Source organism: Miscanthus floridulus, chromosome 19, assembly GCF_019320115.1.
Source record: "Miscanthus floridulus cultivar M001 chromosome 19, ASM1932011v1, whole genome shotgun sequence".
NCBI lineage: Eukaryota > Viridiplantae > Streptophyta > Magnoliopsida > Poales > Poaceae > Miscanthus > Miscanthus floridulus.
The window spans coordinates 47709134-47730282 of NC_089598.1; the positions used below are offsets into that span (position 1 = coordinate 47709134).

The 21149-nt window shown below is 46.7% G+C and overlaps 1 protein-coding gene across 2 annotated transcripts in view; it reads left to right on the forward strand.

Moving 5' to 3' along the window:
- Positions 1-21149, forward strand: part of LOC136527000 (proteasome activator subunit 4-like) — a 38164-nt gene that overhangs the window by 10413 nt on the left and 6602 nt on the right. The window contains exons 5-25 of one of the 2 annotated variants that reach the window (XM_066519591.1): positions 186-287; positions 380-545; positions 2895-3011; positions 6030-6097; positions 6180-6281; positions 6372-6588; positions 6751-6978; positions 7063-7190; positions 7291-7405; positions 7505-7720; positions 7803-7952; positions 8065-8141; positions 8255-8472; positions 8676-8892; positions 8968-9047; positions 9117-9234; positions 9313-9483; positions 18543-18711; positions 18793-18836; positions 19027-19069; positions 19175-19320. In XM_066519591.1, the coding sequence (XP_066375688.1) occupies positions 186-287; positions 380-545; positions 2895-3011; positions 6030-6097; positions 6180-6281; positions 6372-6588; positions 6751-6978; positions 7063-7190; positions 7291-7405; positions 7505-7720; positions 7803-7952; positions 8065-8141; positions 8255-8472; positions 8676-8892; positions 8968-9047; positions 9117-9234; positions 9313-9483; positions 18543-18711; positions 18793-18836; positions 19027-19069; positions 19175-19320 (2892 nt within the window). The remainder of the gene's footprint in view (positions 1-185; positions 288-379; positions 546-2894; positions 3012-6029; positions 6098-6179; positions 6282-6371; positions 6589-6750; positions 6979-7062; positions 7191-7290; positions 7406-7504; positions 7721-7802; positions 7953-8064; positions 8142-8254; positions 8473-8675; positions 8893-8967; positions 9048-9116; positions 9235-9312; positions 9484-18542; positions 18712-18792; positions 18837-19026; positions 19070-19174; positions 19321-21149) is intronic. The other variant, XM_066519592.1, reaches the window with a different exon arrangement.

Here is a 21149-nt window from a genome sequence, read left to right on the forward strand (position 1 = left end):
AGTTCATAACAGCAAGTAGTTGTATTGATAATATCATTATTGTTCTTTCCACGCCATTATTATTGTTAACATTTGATCATTTTGAAAAATAACACAGAAAATCAGAACAGATTATAATTGGAAATTGCTTGACAATATAATGCCAACATTGAAGTACCTTACCTTTTACTGTACTGAAACTACAGGCCCTTGCTGGAAAATCAATGGCATAACTCAGCGTTTGAAGGTGTTGGATTTCTCAGGCTGTTCCTTCCAGCGAACTCGAGGAATCAGGATCACTTTACAATGTAATTACATATTGGATTGATAAGCACCCTTCTCTCTTCTGTAGCTGAACGTCGTCTTACTTTCTCTTTCAACTGATTTTGCCCTGTTGCAGTGATTGGATTAAAAATTGTCTTGACATATGGGATTCTGTCACAAATTGTAACTTCTGGGACATCCAATGGGCTTCCATCGTAGCACGCTGTATAAAAAATTCCAGATCGGTTAACTGGGATGCTTTTCTGCCCTTGTTATTCACAAGATACTTGAACATGTTTGAGGTATGTAAGCACTTTCAGGTTTATGCCTACATACTAGTAGTTGGTAGTCATCTTGGCTGCTTGATGAAAGTCATGTTTGAGGTATGTAAGCACTTTCAGGTTTATGCCTACATACCAATGTTTAAAAGCGCCGGCTAAGGCAGTTAGCGGCAAGTTTCTCCAGATGCTACAAACACTATAGCCGGATATAGCGTTCGCTAATTCATTTAGCGGTTTTGTAAAATATGTCACAAATCAGTGAAAGAAGCAACAGAATACAAGAATAGAGGACTACTGTGAAGAGAAGAACTTGCTTCCTTGTTGCTCCTATTGGTACAGCCTACAGGGTGTCGAGTGCTGCCGTCGAGGGACTGCTTGTCGCACTGGGCACGCCAAAACCAGCGGCTGCATGGCTGCTGTGGCTGCGAGGAGGCCTGCACGTCACCGCTGTGCCAGGGCGAGATGGCTGTAGTGGCACCAACACATCGCTGCAGTCGGCGGCTCTGGTCTTCCGTTTTCTTCAGGGAACGCCGCCGCCACCGTAGCTCTTTCCAGAGGACAGGTTGAGAGGATGAATGAGATTAGGGAATTGGTAGGGTTAAAGTGGCATTTTGGGCCACCGCTGCTGTTTTGGGCCCTCCGCTGATGAAAAATATAGGAAGCCCACTCTGATTTCAGCCCACGAGTCCGCCAGGAACTGCTTAGCGGCACTATATCAACCCCGTTTAGCGTTTTTAGCGTACTAATTGCTGCTATTGGCGTTCAAGATCAGTTAGCGCTAAAAGGGAACTCTCCTAGCGCCGACCTTGCTAATCCGCTAAATCTGGCTATAGCGGACGCTATATCCGGCTATTTGAAACATTGCTACATACTAGTAGTTGGTAGTCATCTTGGCTGCTTGATGAAAGTCAGAGTGGACAATAATTTGCATAAAACCTTACATGTCTTGCTACACAACTGTTTTCTTTTTTTGATTGCTAAATTTTCTTAAGGATAGTATTATTGTTTTTATTCTATAAAAATGAAGCAGGTATTAGTTTGATATTCTTAAAATTTGCTTGTTTTTTTCCATCCAAATTTTACGGCTCACGCACAGTACTAAGGGTTTAGATAAAGGGTAGTGGAATTGTATTGACAGGGTGTTTCTATTATTGATTGTTGACATTAACTTGAATCAAAGCCCATACTATAAAGTTATCAATTTAATGTTCAAAGATCCAAGATGACATCAGAACAATGCGTGTTAATATCAATTATGATTTTGAAATTAAGGTTATATCCCCTGAAAACGAGTGGATAGTTTCATATGAATTTTGGAGGCCTTTTGACATGAGGTCGAATCTCATAGAATAGTTCTTTTTGTGTATCAAAATGGTCATTCCTGCAATTTTCATGTGCTTTGCATTTGACGCATTGCAGCCAAAATCTGTGTTTTCGTCATACTGCATTTTTGGAATTTGTTTCAAAGAGGCCTTAAGAGGATTTAAGAAATGCTATAAGTTATTAAGGATATGTTAGGACCATTCCCTAGAAAACATGCTTTAAGAATGTTCTGCTGCAGTGATGCTACTGGTTCATGTACAGCCTGTTTGGATTGCGGTATGGCCCCGTCCGGAGTCAATTGATCCGTCATGGGCCCATGCTATGCAGAATGGCGTCGTCCCATGGTTTTTCGAGGAACCAACCCATTCCGAAAAATACGCTCACGAAGAAGGCTGAGGAGGACGGCTTGGTGACGGACGAGTTCGATCTATGACGTAAACCAAACAAGTTGAGCAGGTCTGGAGCTAGGTTCAGATCATTCTGCATTGGTCGGACCGTCAATCCAAACACGCTTGTAGTGGACCACTATAGAATAAAGCATTTGCGAGAGAGCTAAAGATAACCGCAATGTCCAACTGCATCTTTTAGCTAATATCAGCACTACAATTTGTTACTTGAAACAATCGTGGTTTATAAAATGCTTTCTTGGATCTATAAAATTTTCCAAAATATTTGTCCACTGTTTCTGACTATTTCAAACTAATCATAATTCATAAAGGATATTTGCATGTGCATTTCTTGGTGAATAATCTATATTTAAACAAGAAATCTGCATGTTATTATGATATTCATTTGGTGTATTTGAAATACAATTATTTGGTACTCCCTCTGTTCCAAATTATAAGTCGTTCTGGCTTTTCTAGGTACATTGTTTTGCTATGCACTTAGATATAGGTTATGGCTAGATACATAATAGAAGTTATGTATGTAGAAAAGCCAGAACTTATAATTTGGAATGGAGTAAATGGTAAATATTTACAATTGTGCAGAAAGTTGCTGTATTATTTTTTTGCCAATTCATTTACATATTTCTTTGTCTATTTCTAGGTTCCTATATCAAGTGGGAATGGTTCATACCCCTTTCCAGTGGAGGTTCCTGGGAACACAAGATTTTTATTTTCCAGTAAGACCAGAACACTTTCCAAGGCAATTGCAAAGTCTGTCGTAAGTTATTGATATCCTTTCAGCTTTTATTTATTTTCAATCTGACTGGCTTATGAAAGTTACACCTGTTGTGAATTATTAGTGGATTGCCCACCTCTTCCCAATCGCTTAAGCTTTTAGATTCACTTAGTTGGTGCATGAAACCTAACATGGTATCAAGGCCAGAAGTCTCGAGTTCGAGTCCTGGTAGAGGCATCTTTTAAGTCCTCCGCTCCCTTCTTTATTTCCACGTTTGCGCCTTGTTCTGGCTGCACGTGAGTGGGAGTGTTGTGAAGTATTAGTGGATTGCCCACCTCTTCTCAATCGCTTAAGCTTTTGGGTTCATTTGGTTGGTGCATGAAACCTAACGACACCCTCCATTCCAAATTATAAGTCGCTTTGACTTTTCTAGATACATAGCTTTTACTCCCTTCGTTCCAAATTATAAGACGTTTTGGCTTGTCTAGATACAGTACATTGCTTTTACTGCGCATAGCAAAAATTATGTATCTAGAAAAGCCAAAATGTCGTATAATTTGAACGGAGGGAGTACTGTGTGTCTAGACATTATCTAAGTGCATAACAAAAGCTGTGTACTTAAAAAAAGCCAAAACAACTTATAATTTGGAATGGAGGGAGTACTTGTGTACTTTTGCCTCTGAATCTCTGATGATGTGATGTGGGCGCCAGTACCAAAGGCATTCCAGGGCTCGAGACGCAGCCAGGGCGGTATTCAAGGGGATGCCGGCTGTAGTTAACGGCAAGGGAAGAGATTAGAGTTAATGAGAGATTAGAGTTATTGATGGGGAGAGAAACGAGGAGCTAGAGGCTGGGCAGCTCTATTTATGCCCCTGTAATCAGCTTATGAGGAATCAAGCAATGAACAACAAACAATCTAGTTACCCCCAAATATTCTAGTCTCCCTCCACGCCTACTTTGCCCGGCCTTTCTCTTGGCAATGATTATCCTCTCTATCCCCGATAAGAACTAAGGTTCATAACATCTGGTATCAGCTTCCAGGTGCTCCTCTTCCACCTCTGCTCCGCCGCCAAACCAGCAGCCACCACGCCATCCGCCCAGCCTCACCAATGACTTCCACCGCCTCCATATCATGAGTCAGGAATCCTTTCCTATGGCTTCTGCTGTCGGTCATCCATCACCATCATGTGATTTGCCAACCACTGCCCTCGTTGAGGGGACTCGCCGTCTCGCAGAGGAGATGGATCACTTCGTCGTGATGTTCAACCGCTACCGTGCTCACATGGAGAGGTCAGAGCATGAACTCCAAGCAGCGGTGCGGCTACAGGCGGCTGCGCGAGGGTTCCTGGTAAGGCACACCACAAGGAAGATGCGGGCAACGATCAACCCTGCTGCGCCTTCAACGATCCCATCCACCGCATCATTAGGTGTCGCCGCAACACACACTCTCTAGCTGGCGCTCACGACGGGTATGATTGTGCCAACAAGCGGCGGATGTTCACCAAAATTCTCCAGGCTTGATGAGTTGGATATGACACCGCCACCAACACCAGCCGTCTCCTCTGTTGTCACCTGTTTTGGTGTTGTTGGACAGGCCCAGCGTACTGGTTGATCGCTACATCCTGAAGCTAGCTTTTGGGCTCTTCCCATGGGATCCAGGAGGACATCGACAGCTTCATCGACCGCTATCCAAGCTTCCACCTCGAGGACGAGCTGCTCGTCAAGGGGGGGAGTGATGTGATGTGGGCGCCAGTACCAAAGGCATTCCCGGGCTCGAGACGTAGCCAAGGCGGTATCCAAGGGGGTGCCGGCTGTAGTTAATGGCAATTAGAAGTCTGGGGAAGAGATTAGAGTTAATGAGAGATTAGAGTTATTGATGGGGAGAGAAATGAGGAGCTAGAGGCAGGGCGCCTAGATGCTGGGCAGCTCTATTTATACCCCTGTAATCAGCTTATGAGGAATCAAGCAATGAGCAACAAGCAATCTAGTTACCCCCAAATATTCTAGTCTTCCTCCACGCCGAGTTTGCCCGGCCTTCCTCTTGGCAATGGTTATCCTCCCTATCCCTAATATGAACTAAGGTTCATAACAGCCTTGGTATGGGAAGAATATATGTATATGTAATGGCATTTAATTAGGATCACTTATTCAGTCAGTAGCCTGTAAAGGTTTTGTATACTGTACACTCTATTGATAAAACTTTTACTGTCATATATATTAATATAAGGACATGACTAAAACCAGACACCTATCTGTTTAAGTTAATCACAAGTGGCTGTCTAGGTACATTGAACTTGAGTGGCATCATCTTCATTCCTTCTTGGATCCCCATTGACCACCACCTACCGCCCAATGCCCCAGTGCTCTCATGGCTTCCGGCGCCTCCCCGGTGCCGGCACTGCCTACCCCACTGATGCGGCACTGCCCATGGCCGGCAGTGAGGTGCCTCCCTGCTGTGCCACCCACAACCCCCACCACTACCCCTTGATCCTGCTCTACCCATACCACTCTGGCAAGATTCCTCCACCCTGACACCGCCGATACCACTGCGGCCAGCGGTGCAGTGCCACCTTGCATCCCACCTGCCTCCAAGCTGGCCTGCTTCCAGCTTCTATAATCGCAGGGAGAAGAACTCACCTGGAACACAAACCCCCTGGCCCTAAAGGGTCAGTATGGCTTCTACGGTGGCGAACTTGGTGAGGAAGACAGTCTGGAACTTTTGTGCGTGAGCATGAGGAAGGGGATAAGATTGTGGTGTTGTTTGTGCTGCTTGTGAAGAATAGCCTCACGGAGAGAGAAGTAATAAAGTGATGCATGTCTGGTCCAGGCTTGCTGGCTTAGGATCATTGGGTTTTAATATGGAGGCAGCAAGGAAAGGTTTCACGATAAGGTTAAATGGAGAGCTCTAGTTTTTACCTTCACTGAAACATGCTTTGCAAATCAAACATGGAGATGATATATTTATGTTACTTTATATTTATATAGATGTTACACCTTGCTGTACTTGTTCAACTAAAAGCAAGAAAGAGTCACACCCATTTTTATTTCTACCTTTTGCAGGTATACCTTTTGAAGCCTAAAAGTTTAGCATTTGAGTATTTTGAGAAGCTCATTAATTTTTTGGAACAGTATGCCTTCTGACCATGGTCTTCTTTGAGCTTGCTGCAGAGGCCTTTTTTTTGTTTTAACCTGAGGAATTTTGGTTTTTAGGTTCTATCATCCGTCAAATGGAGGACGTTGGACCTACTCATTGGAACGTTTCCTGCATTATCTTCTTGTTTACTTTAAGGAACGCCTTCAACATGAACAATTGTAAGGGATCAATCTTCACTTGGATGTGCAGCTTGAAAAAAAAATCATCTTATTGACTGCAGCTCATCTGTTTCAACATAAACACTGTAGTGGTATGGCAGTTGAGGACCATGATCAATCTTATCTGGGAAAGGAAGAAAGGTCTGTTTTTGTCAAAGCTATCTTGAAATTACTGGATCGTGGTCAGTACAGCAAGGATAGTTCTCTTGCTGAAACAGTTTCCGTTGCAACTTCGGTCCTGTCTTATATTGAACCAACCCTCGTGCTTCCGTTTGTTGCAAAAAACTTCCAACTAGCCTTAGAGACAGTAAGTTTAACTAGAAATATGCACTGACCTTCATTTTGTATAGATATTTTTGTGGTCTATGTGAGCCTTGCAATCTGTTTAGTTTTCATTTAGTATGCTCTTTTCAAGAGCATACTTAAGATATTCAGAAACAAGCTAATGATTTGAATTGTTTTCTAACAGACTACAGCTACCCATCAGTTAAAGAACGCTGTCACATCTGTTGCATATTCTGGACGTGCTCTTCTTCTATGTTCTGTATGTTCATCTCAGTCTGATGATAGCAGTGTTGTTGATTCATTCAGTGATCTTGTTGTTGCTTCCCTTTCAAATGCATTGCTTGGCATGGATGCCAATGATCCACCTAAAACGATTGCTACAATGCAGTTAATTGGTTCTATATTTTCAAATGTAAGTTTTTTTCTTTTACCTTATCATCTGCAATTCTGGTTTCCGGTATAGAGTACTTTGCTAACTCTCGTAAGCTGTATATAGCTAGCTGCAGTTGGTGTTAGTGATGACGTGCCTATATTCCTCCAATCTACTACTCTATCGAACTGGCTAGATGAATTCTTTTCCCGGCTGTTTTCTGTGCTTCAGAATCTGGAATCAAGTAGTCCCATGTAAGCAATGATCACTAGAGTCTCACATCTGAGATTTTTTTCTCCTACTTTTTCAAATACTTGTCAGAACATTGTAATGACATCCCATTTGGATATGCAGTAATGAGGGTTACCAAAGCTCATTTATGTCAGGGACTTTTCTTGTTGACAGCCCATATTATTTTCGCATGCTTGAAATTCTTCTAGGGAAGTTATCAAAACCCTTATTTAATCAGGTATTTACATTCTTGTTAATATGTGGTACTCTTGCCCCTAGACTTGAATTTCCCGCCACAAATGTGTTTCCTTTTTTTTTTTTTTTTTGCAATTGACAGTCCCTGAAGAGAATTGCCAAGTTCGTTAATGCAAATATCCTCCCTGGTGCTACTTCAGAAGTTGGGCTTCTTTGTCGTGCCTGTGTTCATTCATATCCTGAGGAGGCTTCAGTCTACCTTGTAAAACCAATCTTAGAGACTATCATGTCATCCTTTGAGGGGACTCCAACCACTGGTTATGTAGGAAGAGTAGTTGCAGACAAAGCATCTACAAAGGTTTGCTGAGATGTAAAATGTCTATTACAGTATTACTTGAGCTATTCCATACGTACAACCACTTGCATCTAATGACATGCAGGCTGCAATTTCTCCTGCCCTGGAAACAGCAATAGATTACTATCTGAGGGTTTTGGCCATATCCATCAGTTATGCAGGTCCTGTGTTACTCAATTGTAAGGAAGAACTAAATCACATAATAACATCTGCGTTCCAGGCCCCTTCATGGAAGGTTATATTTTTCATTTATCTTTTCATACATTCGAAAAGCTAGTATCCCCATGTCCCCATCATATATTATACTATGTTAGATGACGAATTTCCTTCTCTCTTGGAATGGCTAGGTTAATGGAGCTGGGGATCATCTCCTTCGCTCTCTGCTAGGAAATCTGGTTTCTTATTACCCAATTGATCAGTACAAGTATGTTTACGTCATGTACACTTTTTTTTTCTCAAACACATACATTTGATGTTTTCTTTATTTAATCTATAACATGTTTACCCACCAACCAATATATTATCCTGTTTGTATAGGCCATTCAATTGTCAGCCTATTGGAAATATTATTGAACCATGGGGATGTTCGAAAGCTCATCAGGATAGGGCGGCTGAGATGCTTAATTTCCCTCCAAAGTGGCATGATCCCAGTCATGATGAACTATCTTTTGCAAATGAATTACTACAATTTCATTTTCAGTCAGCTTTAGAAGATCTTTTGACTATTTGTCAGACAAAAGTTCATTCTGAGACAGGTAGATATGCTAGTTCTGGCCATGGAAACGACCTTGCCATCTATTTTTTTATTACTCACCTGTAATATGATATGTGCAAAAGAAAAAAAAAACAGTACATGCTTATTCAAGTACATTGAAGTCCATGTATTATCTTTTTGTGCATTTGCGCTTTATTTTCTGTAGTTGCCTATTTGATAATTTTTTTTTTGTTTTTCGTTTAGCAGGAGATGAGAAGGAGCACCTAAAAATAACCCTATTACGCATTCATTCTGCATTGCATGGTGTAATGTCTTGCTTGCCAGAAATTCGCCCATCATATAAAGATGGGAGGTTCCTGGAAGTGGAGTCCACAGTCTTCATAGCAGGATCTGCTGGTAGCACTGTTGGAAGCTCAGAAATGCGTGAAAAGGCTGCAGAATTTGTGCACATAGCTTGCAGGTGAACGTTTGTTCTTAATACATACAGTTTCACTTAACATTTACTATTTGGTCTCACCAAGTGCTCTGTCAACAGGTACTTATTAAAGGAAAGAACTGATGACAGTATTCTTCTAGCACTAGTCGTGCGTGTCATTGATGCTTTGGTAAACTATGGTATGTTAACTAGGCTCAAGGACTCGAGCTGAGTAATTTTTGCTGTTTATGTGACAGTTTGCTGTGTAGTCAGCTTGGAATATCAAGAATGGTCAAGCCATGTTCAAGCTTGGAAACTAGAATCTGCTTCAATAATGGAGCCTCCATGCAACTTCATTGTTCCATTTCATGCTCAAGGAAAAAAGAGGTATGCACATCTGCATTTGTGGATTCTGATTCTATAATATGGGCCGTTGTTGAACTTTCTCTATTTTGTTTCCATTAGACCTAGATGGGCACTTGTTGACAAAGCAAACTTGCATAGTACATGGAGGTGTTCACAATCATCATATCACAGACACAGAATGAATGCAGATGTTTCTCCATCTGTCCTCATGATTAATTTGATGAATGATCTCTTAGATCTCTCACTACACAACTATGAAAATGTTCGATCGTAAGCTTTCTCTCTCTCTCTCTCTCTCTCTCTTCTTGGTTGTAAATTGAAAATTATGTTTAAGATTTTTTTTGAACCATTGGCAGGGGAGCCCCCTACCTTTTTTTTGTTTTTTTAACCCAGCCCAGAAATTCATCCCTGTGGGGATTTGAACCTGGCCTGCTGGGGTGCTACTGAGGAGCTCCAACCACTAGGCTGGAGGCCTGTTCGCATTCAACAACAACAACAACAAAGCCTTTTATGACTAGGTAAGTTGGGGTAGGCTAGAGTTGAAACCCAACATGAGCCCATAGTCACGGTTCAGGCACGTCAATAGCTGTTTTTCAAGCACTCCTATCTAACCAAAGATCTCTAGATATATCTCAACCCTTTAAATCTCTTTTAATTGCCTCCCATGTTAGCTTCGGTCTTCCTCTACCTCTTCTCACATTGATATCTCGACTTAGAACTCCACAACGCACTGGTGCTTCTGAAGGTCTCCTTTGGACATGGCCAAACCACCTTAACCGATGTTGGATAAGCTTTTTTTCAATTGGTGCTATCCCTAGACGGTCACGTATGTCATCGTTCCGAACTCGTCCATCCTTGTGTGACCACAAATTCCCATGTCAGCTTCGGTCTTCCTCTGCCTCTTCGCACATTGATATCTCAACTTAGAACTCCACAACGCACTGGTGCTACTGAAGGTCTCTTTTGGACATTGCCAAACCACCTCAACCGATGTTGGACAAGTTTTTCTTCAATTAGTGCTATCCCTAGACGGTCACGTATATCATCGTTCCGAACTCAATCCATTCTTGTGTGACCACAAATCGAATGCAACATACGCATTTCCGCGACACTCAGTTGTTGGACATGTCGTCTTTTTGTAGGCCAACATTCTGCTCCATACAACATAGCGGGTCTAATCGTCGTTCTATAAAACTTGTCTTTCAACTTTTTGTGGTACCCTCGCTTGGCGCCACTTCATCCACCTTGCTTTAATCCTATGGCAAACGTCTGCATTAACATCGCCATCCTTCTGCAGCATCGATCCTAGATAACGGAAGGTATCTTTCATAGGCACCATTTGACCTTCCAAACTCACGTCTCCCTCCTCATGTGTAGCGTTGCCAAAGTCGTATCTCATGTATTATGTTTTTAGTTCGACTTACTCTAAAACCTTTGAACTAAAGAGTCTGCCGCCATAACTCCAGTTTCCTATTTACTTCTGCCTGGCTTTCATCAACTAGCACTACATCGTCTGCAAACAGCATACAACAAGGGATATCCCCTTGAATGTCCCTAGTCACTTCATCTATTACCAAGGCAAAGAGATACGGGCTCAAGACTGACCCTTGATAGAGTCCTATTTTAATCGGTAAGTAATCTGTGTTACCATCATTTGTTCGTACACTAGTCATGGCATTGTTGTAAATGTCCTTGATGAGGGTAACATATTTTGTTGGGACTTTATGTTTGTCCAACGCCCACCACATAACATTCCTTCGTATCTTGTCATAAGCCTTCTCCAAGTTAATGAAAACTATGTGTAGGTCCTTCTGCTCCCTGAACCACTCCATAACTTGTCTTATTAAGAAAATTGCTTCTATGGTTGACCTTCCGGGCATGAAACCGAATTGGTTTGTAGATACCCGTGTCGTTCCTCGCAGTCGATGCTCGATAACTCTCTCACAGCTTCATCGTGTGGCTCATCAACTTAATTCCTCTATAATTAGTGCAACTTTGGATGTCTCCCTTGTTTTTGTAGATTGATACCAATATGTTTTTTCTCCACTTCTCAGGCATTTTGTTCGATCGATAGATATTGTTGAACATCTTCGTTAGCCATACTATAGCTAAATCCCCGAGACACCTCCACACCTTGATCGGAATACCATCCGGACCCATCGCTTTACCCACTTTCATCCTTTTCGGAGCTTCTCGAACCTCCTGCACTTGGATCCTACGCACAAAGTGCCTATTGGTGTCATCAAAAGAGTCGTCCAACCGAACAGTGGAGTTCTCATTCTCTCCATTGAACAGCTTATAAAAATACTCTTGCCATCTATTGTCAGTAGTTAGCCTAGTGTTCATATTTTTCCAGCATTTACATTTCAGTCCTAATGTGGTTGGTAGGGCTTGCCTTGGTGGTGAAGTTGATAAACACCTTGACAGCCAAGTTTCCTAAAGCATCTACCATTAGGTAGTTAGAATATTCCCTGGGATAAACCCCTGGCCTATAAGAGCACATGGGGGGGAACCACTTGTACAATTCAACTCTCTTGTATTTTGCAATTCAATAGAAGGCCACAGGCCAAGTTATCCTCCTAATTACCTGTGATCTGGTGATCTCTGCCAACAATTGGCATCAAAGCTCGGGGTTGAGAGAAAGGGAGAGGCATGGCCACCTCCACAGAGCGAGCAGCAGCAGCCGCCGCCGCCGCCGAGCAGCGTGCGCAGCGTCTGGCCACGGCAGAGGCCGCAGCCACGCAGGCGCAGCAGGCCGCAGCAGCAGCAGCTCGGAACGCGGCCGCCACGGCCGCGGCTCTGCGTCGAGAGTTGGTGGAGGAGGATCCGCCGCGCGATCGCCGCCCTCGTCCGCGGAGGAGCCCGGAGCGCGAGCGCAGGCAGACGCGGTCGCCCAATCGGGATCAGGATCGCCACCGCGGACGGGCCAGGGGCCGCTTGCCGGTGATCTAGACCGTATACAAGGATTCTGGCTCAAGCTCCTCCTGGCCGATGCTCACCAAGTCAAATTACCATGAGTGGGCCTCGATCATGAAGCTGAAGCTCCAGGCGCGGCAACTCTGGGACGCGATCGAGTACCAGGACCTGCCGTACCATGAGGACAGGCGCACGGTGGAGGCGATCATCGCCGTCGTGTCGCAGGAGATGCAGATGCCGTTGTCCGAGAAGGGATCGGCCAATGAGGCCTGGGACTCCATCGCCGCCGCGCGGATCGGCGTCGATCGGGTGCGCCGTGCCACGCTCCAGCGACTCCGCAGCGACTGGGAGAAGCTCGCCTTCCGTCCGGGTGAGCAGATTGAGGACTTCACTCTTCGCTTGATGGCCCTGAAGCAGCAGCTCCTTCACGGCGACAACGACATCGATGAAGAGCGCGCGGTGGAGAGGCTCCTGCGCGCCGTGCGTCCGAAGTACGCCCAGCTCCGGATCGCCATCGAGACGCTTCTCGACTTCCAGGACCTCACCATCGAGGTGTCTGGGCGTTTGAAGACGGTGGACGACATGGAGGCGCTGGCCGCGGAACCGGCCGCCATCGGCGGTCTGCTGCTGACAAAGGAGCAGTGGCGTGCCAAGGAGAAGGAGGAGGCTGCCGCTTCCGCGTCAGGTAAGGAACCGCGACGTCGTCCACGCGGCGGCAAGAAGCAGCGCTGGAAGGGCAATCACGGCGGAGGAGACAGAGGCGGTGGCGACGATCGCGGGGCGGACGACGACACCTGCCTCAACTGTGGTGATCGCGGCCACTGGGCGCGCGACTGCTGCCAGCCGCGCCGTGGTGGTGGTGACCGCGGCGGCGGCGGTGGCAACCAAGGCGGAGGAGGCAACCGCGTTGGAGGTGATCGCGGTGGTGGTGACCGCGGAGGAGGCAACCGCGTTGGCGGTGATCGAGGTGGACGGCGCGGTGGTGGGCGTGGCGGTGCTGCCCACGTCGCAGAGGCGGAGGACGATGATGGTGCTCTGTTCCTCGCCCACGGCTTTCTCGAGCTCGACGAGAAGGCCGAAGCCGTCTGCTCCAAGGACACGGCTTCCCTCGACATCAACGAGCCGCGCGCACGTGTCTTCCTCAACACCACCGCCAACGAGGAGGCGCTCGACGGCTGGTACCTCGACAGCGGGGCCACGCATCACATGACCGGCTGCCGGGAGCTCTTCGCCGAGCTCGACACCACGGCGCGCGGCACGGTGCGTTTCGGCGACTCGTCTCGAGTGGAGATCAAGGGGACCGGCTCCATCGTCTTCCAGGCCAAGAACGGGGAGCAGCGCGTCCTCCCTGGCGTCTTCTACATCCTAGCGCTCCGGAACTCGATTATGAGTTTGGGGCAGCTCGACGAAGGAGGTTCTAGGGTGGAGATTGATCATGGAGTGCTCCGTATCTGGGACCGGCGTGGTCTTCTCGCCAAGGTACATCGCGGGCCTAGTCGGCTGTACATCCTGCACTTGGAGGCCGCGCAGCCGGTGTGTCTTGCCGCCAGGAAGGAGGACGAGTCGTGGAGGTGGCATGAGCGCTACGGGCATCTCAGCTTCGAGGCGCTGCACTAGCTCGGCAAGCAGGAGATGGTGAGGGGGATGCCGGTGATCAAGCATGCGGAGCAAGTCTGCAACACCTGCGTCACCACCAAGCTCCGTCGCAAGCCGTTTCTGCAGCAGGCGCAGTACCGCGCGCAGGCGCCCCTGGACCTCGTCCACGGCGTCTTGTGCGGGCCGGTGACGCCGGCGACGCCAGGAGGGCGCCGCTACTTCTTGCTGATGGTGGACGACGCCACCCGCTTCATGTGGGCGGTGCTTCTGCCAACCAAGGATGCTGCTGTGGATGCCGTGAAACGGGTGAAGGCCGAAGCAAAGGAGACCGGCCGTGAGCTCAAGGTGCTGCGGACCGACAATGGAGGAGAGTTCACCGTCGGCGAGCTGGCGCAGTACTTCGCCGCCGAAGGAGTCAAGCGGCACTACTCTGCACCACACTCACCGCAACAGAACGGTGTGGTGGAGCGGCGCAATCAGACGGTTGTGGCGACCGCACGCGCGCTCCTGAAGCAGAGGTCCATGCCGGCCAAATTCTGGGGGGAGGCGGTGATGACGGCGGTGCATCTGCTCAACCGCGCGCCGACAAGAAGCTTGCAAGGCAAGACCCCCCATGAGGCCTAGCACGGACGAGCACCGGCGGTGAGCTATCTGCGTACATTTGGCTGCTTCGCCTACACAAGGGAGCTCGGGCAGCTGTGCAAGCTCGACGACTGCGGCAAGGCTGGGGTCTTGATCGGCTACGCCGAAGGCGCCAAGGCCTATCGGGTCCTCGATCCGGTGACAGGACGCGTCAAGGTGAGCTGCGACGTGTTGTTTGATGAAGGGCGCGGCTGGGATTGGTCCAATTCGGCCGCCGGGACGTCTGCTTCCGCCTCCAGCGACTTCGACATCGAGTTCTGGGGAGTCGACGCAGACGGAGCTCCGTTGCGCACGCCGTCACCAGCTCCAGGGGAGCACGATCCACCGGCCTCCTCTGCTCCACCAGCAGCGGAGACCGAGCAGGCGGACCCAGTTGAGTTCGCGTCACCGCTCGAGGACGACAACGATCGCCTTGACGCTTTCTACGACGGTGAGCAGCTGCGGTACCGTACCATGCCCAACATCATCGGGGACGCGTCCACACCGCCGCCGGCTTCACGTCTCTTCGCCGAGCTTCACCTCACGCACGCCGGCGAGCCAGCCAACTTCGCGGAGGCTGAAGGCGATCCTGCCTGGCAGGCCGCCATGGAGCAGGACATCAAGGCGGTTGAGCAGAACCGCACGTGGGAGCTTGTGGAGCTTCCTCCCGGTCACCGGCCCATCACCCTGAAGTGGGTCTACAAGCTCAAGAAGGACGAGCGGGGCGCGGTGACCAAGTACAAGGCGCACTTGGTGGCGCGGGGTTTCGTCCAGCAGGAAGGGATCGACTTCGACGACGCGTTTGCTCCCGTGGCGCGCATGGAATCCGTCCGAGTCCTCGCGCTGGCGGCCCAAGAAGGACGGCGTGTCCACCACATGGACGTTAAATCTGCCTTCCTCAACGGCGACCTCAAGGAGGAGGTGTACGTGAAGCAGCCGCCTGGCTTCACCGTCGCCGGGAAGGAGAAGCTGGTGTACCGCCTGCGCAAGGCTTTGTATGGCCTACGACAGGCTCCGCGAGCTTGGAACGCCAAGCTGGACGCCACCCTCAAGGAGATGGGTTTCCAGCAAAGCGACCATGAAGCCGCGATGTACAGGCGAGGAACAGGGGAGGAGCTGCTGCTGATCGGTGTCTATGTTGATGACTTGATCATCACCGGTGCCAGCGCTCAAGCCATAGAAGGTTTCAAGGCTCAGATGAAGAAGGTTTTCGACATGAGTGACCTCGGCCTCCTGTCCTTCTACCTGGGGGTCGAAGTACACCAAGATCCAGCTGGGATCACTCTGAGGCAAACCCATTATGCCAAGAGGATCCTTGAGCGAGGAGGTATGGATGCCTGCAACCCCGCCCATACACCAATGGAGGAGCGGCTGAGGTTGAGCAGACAGAGCACGGCTGCAGAAGTTGATCCTACCCAATACAGAAGATTGGTGGGCAGCTTGCGCTACTTGGTCCACACAAGACCTGACTTAGCCTTCTCAGTAGGCTTTGTCAGTCGATTCATGGAGAGGCCGACTGCAGAGCACCAAGCTGCCATCAAACGCATCCTGAGATATGTGGCTGGTACTCTGGAGTTTGGCCTGCACTACACTAAGGCTCTAGGGAGAGCAAGGTTTGTTGGGTACTGCGACAGTGACTTGGCTGGGGACATTGATACCAGCAAGAGCACTAGTGGCACCCTGTTCAAGCAATCTTGTGTGCTGGCAGTCAGTGAAGCAGAAGGTGGTGGCTCTATCTAGTTGTGAAGCTGAGTACATTGCCACTACCACAGCTGCAACACAAGCTATTTGGCTATCCAGGCTGCTGGCAGACCTCCTTGGAAGGAATGTGGAAGTGGTTGAACTGAAAGTTGATAGCAAGTCTGCACTTGCTCTAGCCAAAAATCCAGTCTTTCATGAGCGCAGTAAGCACATCAGAATCAAGTATCACTTCATCAGAAACTGCTTGGAAGATGGAATATCAAGGCTGATCACATATCCACCACTGATCAGCTGGCTGACATTCTAACCAAGTCTCTTGGAAGATCAAAATTTGAAGAGATGAGGGGAAGAATTGGGCTCAAGCAGATCACTTCCAAGGACCACAAGGCTAAAGGAGAGAATTGTCAGTGGTTAGCCTAGTGTTCATGTTTTTCCAGCATTTACATTTCAGTCATAATGTGGTTGGTAGGGCTTGCCTTGGTGGTGAAGTTGATAAACACCTTTGCAGCCAAGTTTCTTAAAGCATCTACCATTAGGTAGTTAGAATATTCCCTGGGATAAACCCCTGGCCTATAAGAGCACATGGGGGGAACCACTTGTACAATTCAACTCTCTTGTATTTTGCAATTTAATAGAAGGCCACAGGCCAAGTTATCCTCCTAATTACCTGTGATCTGGTGATCTCTGCCAACATCTATGTCTGATCTCATCCTCCTTCACCAAGAGCTGCTCTCTCTCATCCTTAATGCACTTGACTTGGTTGAGGTCCCTCGTCTTTCTATCACGAGCCCTAGCCATCCTATAGATGTCCTTCTCTCCTTCCTTCGTATTGAGACGTTGGTAAAGACCCTTGTAAGCTCGCCCCTTCGCCCCTCCCACCGCTCGTTTTGTGGTCTTCTTTGCCACCTTGTACTTCTCTATGTTGTCTGCACACCGGTCCTGGTACAAGCGCTTGCAGCATTCCTTCTTTTCCTTGATAGCCTTTTGCACATCTTCATTCCACCACCAAGCGTCTTTCAAGTCGCATCCACTTCCTTTGGTCACTCCAAGTACCTCTGCTGTAACCTTCCGAATACATGTTGCCATTTTCTCCTACATGTTGTTTGCATCGCCTTCGTCCTTCCAAGGGCCCTCTTCAATAACTCTTTCCTTGAAGACCTTTGATGCCTTCCCTTCTAATTTTCACCACTTTGTTCTTGCAATCTTGGCTTGTTTAACCCTACGAGCTCGTACCAGAAAGCGGAAGTACACCACCACTAGCTTGTGCTGGGAAACCATGCATTCATCAGGTATCACCTTACAATCCACACAAGCACGTTTATCCCCCCTTCTTATAAGAACAAAGTCGATCTGACTAGATGAATGTTCGCTCTTATAGGTCACCAAATGAGACTCTCTCTTCCTAAAAAAAGTGTTAGCTATCGTCAGATCAAAAGCCGTAGCAAAGTCTAGGACATCCTCTCCCTTTTGGTTCCTACTACCATAATCGAAACCTCCATGAGCCACCTCAAAACCTGCACTAGTTGAACCTACATGGCCATTAAGGTCCCCTCCTATGAAGAGCTTCTCGCTACTAGGTACCGCTCTAACCAAGCCATCCAAGTCTTTCTAGAATTGCCTCTTAGTACTCTCATCATGGCCTACTTGGAGGGCATATGCACTAATTACGTTTAAGACCACATCATGGCCTACTCTATTTATATTTGAAGTTGTCCCTGTGTACCAGAGCTTGAAGCCGGTATTGTTCACCTCCTTCGCCTTCTGTCCCTTCCATTTAGTCTCTTGGACGCACAAGATATTTACCCGCCTCCTTACCGCTGTATCAACTAACTCTCTTAACTTACCCATAAGGGACCCTACGTTCCAGCTATCTAAACGAATCCTAGTTGACTCGACTAGCTTCCTTACTCTTCGCACCCGTAGAGACTAGTGTGAAGATCCTTGCTCATTTTGCACCACACCCGGGCGCCGATGTGACTTGCCACTGAGGATGCGACGACCTGATCCTTGCTCACTTGACATCGTGCCAGATCACGACATGGCGCGTCACAGGGGTGACGACTTGGCCCTTGCTTATTTAACACCATACCCGGGTTCCGACATGACGCGTCGCTAAGAGGGTTACGCCTCAACGGGATTCTTTTGGGTTTCATCTCCATAAGAGTAGCTAAGTTTTTACATTGGCTCGCCAAGCCTAACACAACCCTTCTCCTTTACCAGGGCTTGGGACCTGCTATGCTGGGACACCTAGGCACCCCACCATAGGCAGAGTTAGCCTGTTCGCATTGCATTTAAGATTTAGTATAGATTTTTCTTAAGTGTCGCCATCAACATTTTAAACACATGAATTTGACAAACTATATGTGTTTGCTGATCAGCATACCTTTTCTTGAGAAGAAGATGAGTGTACCTGAATTCCCTTATATTATGTCTGCCATAAAGGATTCCCTTATAACATGACCTTCTTGTTTCTGTGTCTGTACATTCTTATGCAGGTATGCTGGAAGATCGCTTACAAAATTGTTGAAGCGCTGGCCTTCTCTAATTTCTAACTGTGTTCTCACACTTGCGGGAAATTTGCGTGACCCAAAAGCTCCTGAACATGTGGTTCTTGGTTCTTGCAGCATTTTGATCTCACAGACTGTTTTAAGACATTTGACCACTGTATGTCTTTCACAACTTACATGCTTTAGGTCTAAGCTAAATCAATAATGTCGATAGTATTAACATAATTGTTCCATATAGGATTCTGTTTCCCTCTCTTCCTTTATCATGGGAATTCTGGAAAGGTATACTCTAGAATTGTACTACGCATAAAATCTTCATTTTTACTATTCTATATGTTTTATTGCACATCTCACTTCCAGTAATAAGAATAATCAGAATTTGATAAACATGGAATAGAAAAGTGTGCTACTTGTTTTTTTGAAACAGGACAGCTGATCAGTATGTCACTAACTCCATTCCTTTCTTCTGTAGCTCTCATCATGAATCATTGAAGTGTCAGAAAGCTATTACTGAGGTGCCGTTTAATAGAAAAATCAATCTCTAAAAAAGAAGAAGATAAAATAAATAAAATCCTAAATTAAGGTGTGCCACTGAAGTTTTTTTTATATGATCTTTACAGCTCTTTGTAATGTATAATATACGTTTCTCTGGAATATCAAGGAGCTTCTTTAAAAATCCTGAAAATCAAGCTGACAAGCCAGGATTTCTAAGTCTAATTTCTCAAATTAATGCTTTGGGCTTTGAGACTAATGGACTACATTGGAGGTAAGAAATTTGTATATTCTGACATAAACTGATACACTGCTAGAGTCATTGCAATTACATTTTTTTTGCTATCTGAAAATTTAAGTTTTTTCATCCCATTTATATATGCTGAACCAGTTTTTCTATTTCACTTTTCTACTGTTTGCTTCCTTTCAGATTTCGAATGAGCTCTCTTTTCAGTATATAGTTTGGCTATTGACTAATTGATCATATCCCAATTCCTCCTCCATGGTCCATGCCATCAAATTAGCTCTATTTTCAAATTTACCTCGAACTTAATCCATCTCAGGCAGGTTGTGTTTTTTTTTTTTTTTTTTTTTTTTTTTTTTTTTTTTTTTTTTTTTTTTTAACGCAGGAGAGGTGCGTTTCATTGTATTATAGAGATGAAAAATAGGTTGGGTCCCCAACAGGATCCTCACTCATATGGGGATCAGATATAAGTGAGGTGATTACACAGAGTCAAGGTTTAAACACATAGCGAACAAACACGACTTGACCTTAGCTAAAAGGACCTAGTCTGCAAGCGCCAGTCCTAGCCCTTGAAGCTTCTTCGCTCCAGCCATGCACCAGAGGCTGTGCTCGTTCTTCAGCTCACTCCAAATCATGCTAATCGAAGGAGAAGCCCCCTCAAAAACACATGCATTCCTATGTTTCCAAATAATCCAGGCCCCTCGAATAATTAAAGAGTTCACTCCTTTCCTGTGCTCCTTGCTAACTCTGCGCATCGTCTTGCGCCACCAGTCAGCAAAACTCAGTTCGCTTTGTCAGGGGACTGAATCTGCTAGGTTCAATGGAGTGAATAATTTGAACCATACCTGTCTTGCCACCACACATGATGTTAAAAGATGTTGTATTGTCTCATCTTCTTGATCGCATAGAGGGCATTTATCTGGATGGGAGAGGCCCCTCTTAGCGAGCCTATCCGCTGTCCAACATCTATTACGGATTGCCAACCACAAAAACATTTTGCATTTGCCCGGGGCCCAAGTCTTCCATAGCCGATGCCAAGGCTCAAAGGTCACAGTACCACAGAAAAAAGCTTTATAGGCAGATTTGGAAGAGTAGCATCCACTTGCATCTAGCCTCCATGTGTGATGATCCTCTTGGTCAGTCAAATTAATTCCCATGAGGCAGTCCCATAGCTGTAGGAATTCTCTAATATCAGTCCAAGATAGGCCTCCTTGGATGTCCCTTGGCCATTCCACGTTGGTGAGAGCTTCAGCCACAGTCCGGCTTTTGCGGATTCTTGGAGAGACACAAGCAAAGACAGTTGGCGCAAGATTTTCAATCGAACACCCGTGCAGCCACCGATCAGTCCAGAAAAGTGTATTGTGTCCATTCCCTACCTCTGTAGTGACTGCAATGGCAAACATAGCTATCGAGTTAGGGTGCGATGGAAGTTCCAAATCAGACCATGGACGATCAGCTTTAGTCTTTTTAAACCACTGCCACCTAATTTGCAAAGCCCAGGCCATCACCTCCAAGTTGGGGATGCCCAATCCACCAAGATCCAACGGTCTCATGACCTTCTCCCAAGCCACAAGACAACAACCTCCATTAGCCTTTTCCTTTCCCTGCCATAAGAAACCCTTTCTGATTTTGTCCACTGCCTTGATGAACCATTTCGGGACGCTGATGGCGATTAACAAATAAATAGGCGTGGCAGAGAGAACACACCGGACTAACGTGGCACGTCCGGCCCTGTTCATCAGAGCCGCCTTTCAGCATGGGAGTTTGTCAGCGATTTTCTCAATCCATGGCATAAGATCCCTCTTAAGAAGCTTCTTATAAGATAAAGGTAGGCCCAAGTAATTGCACGAAAACTCTGA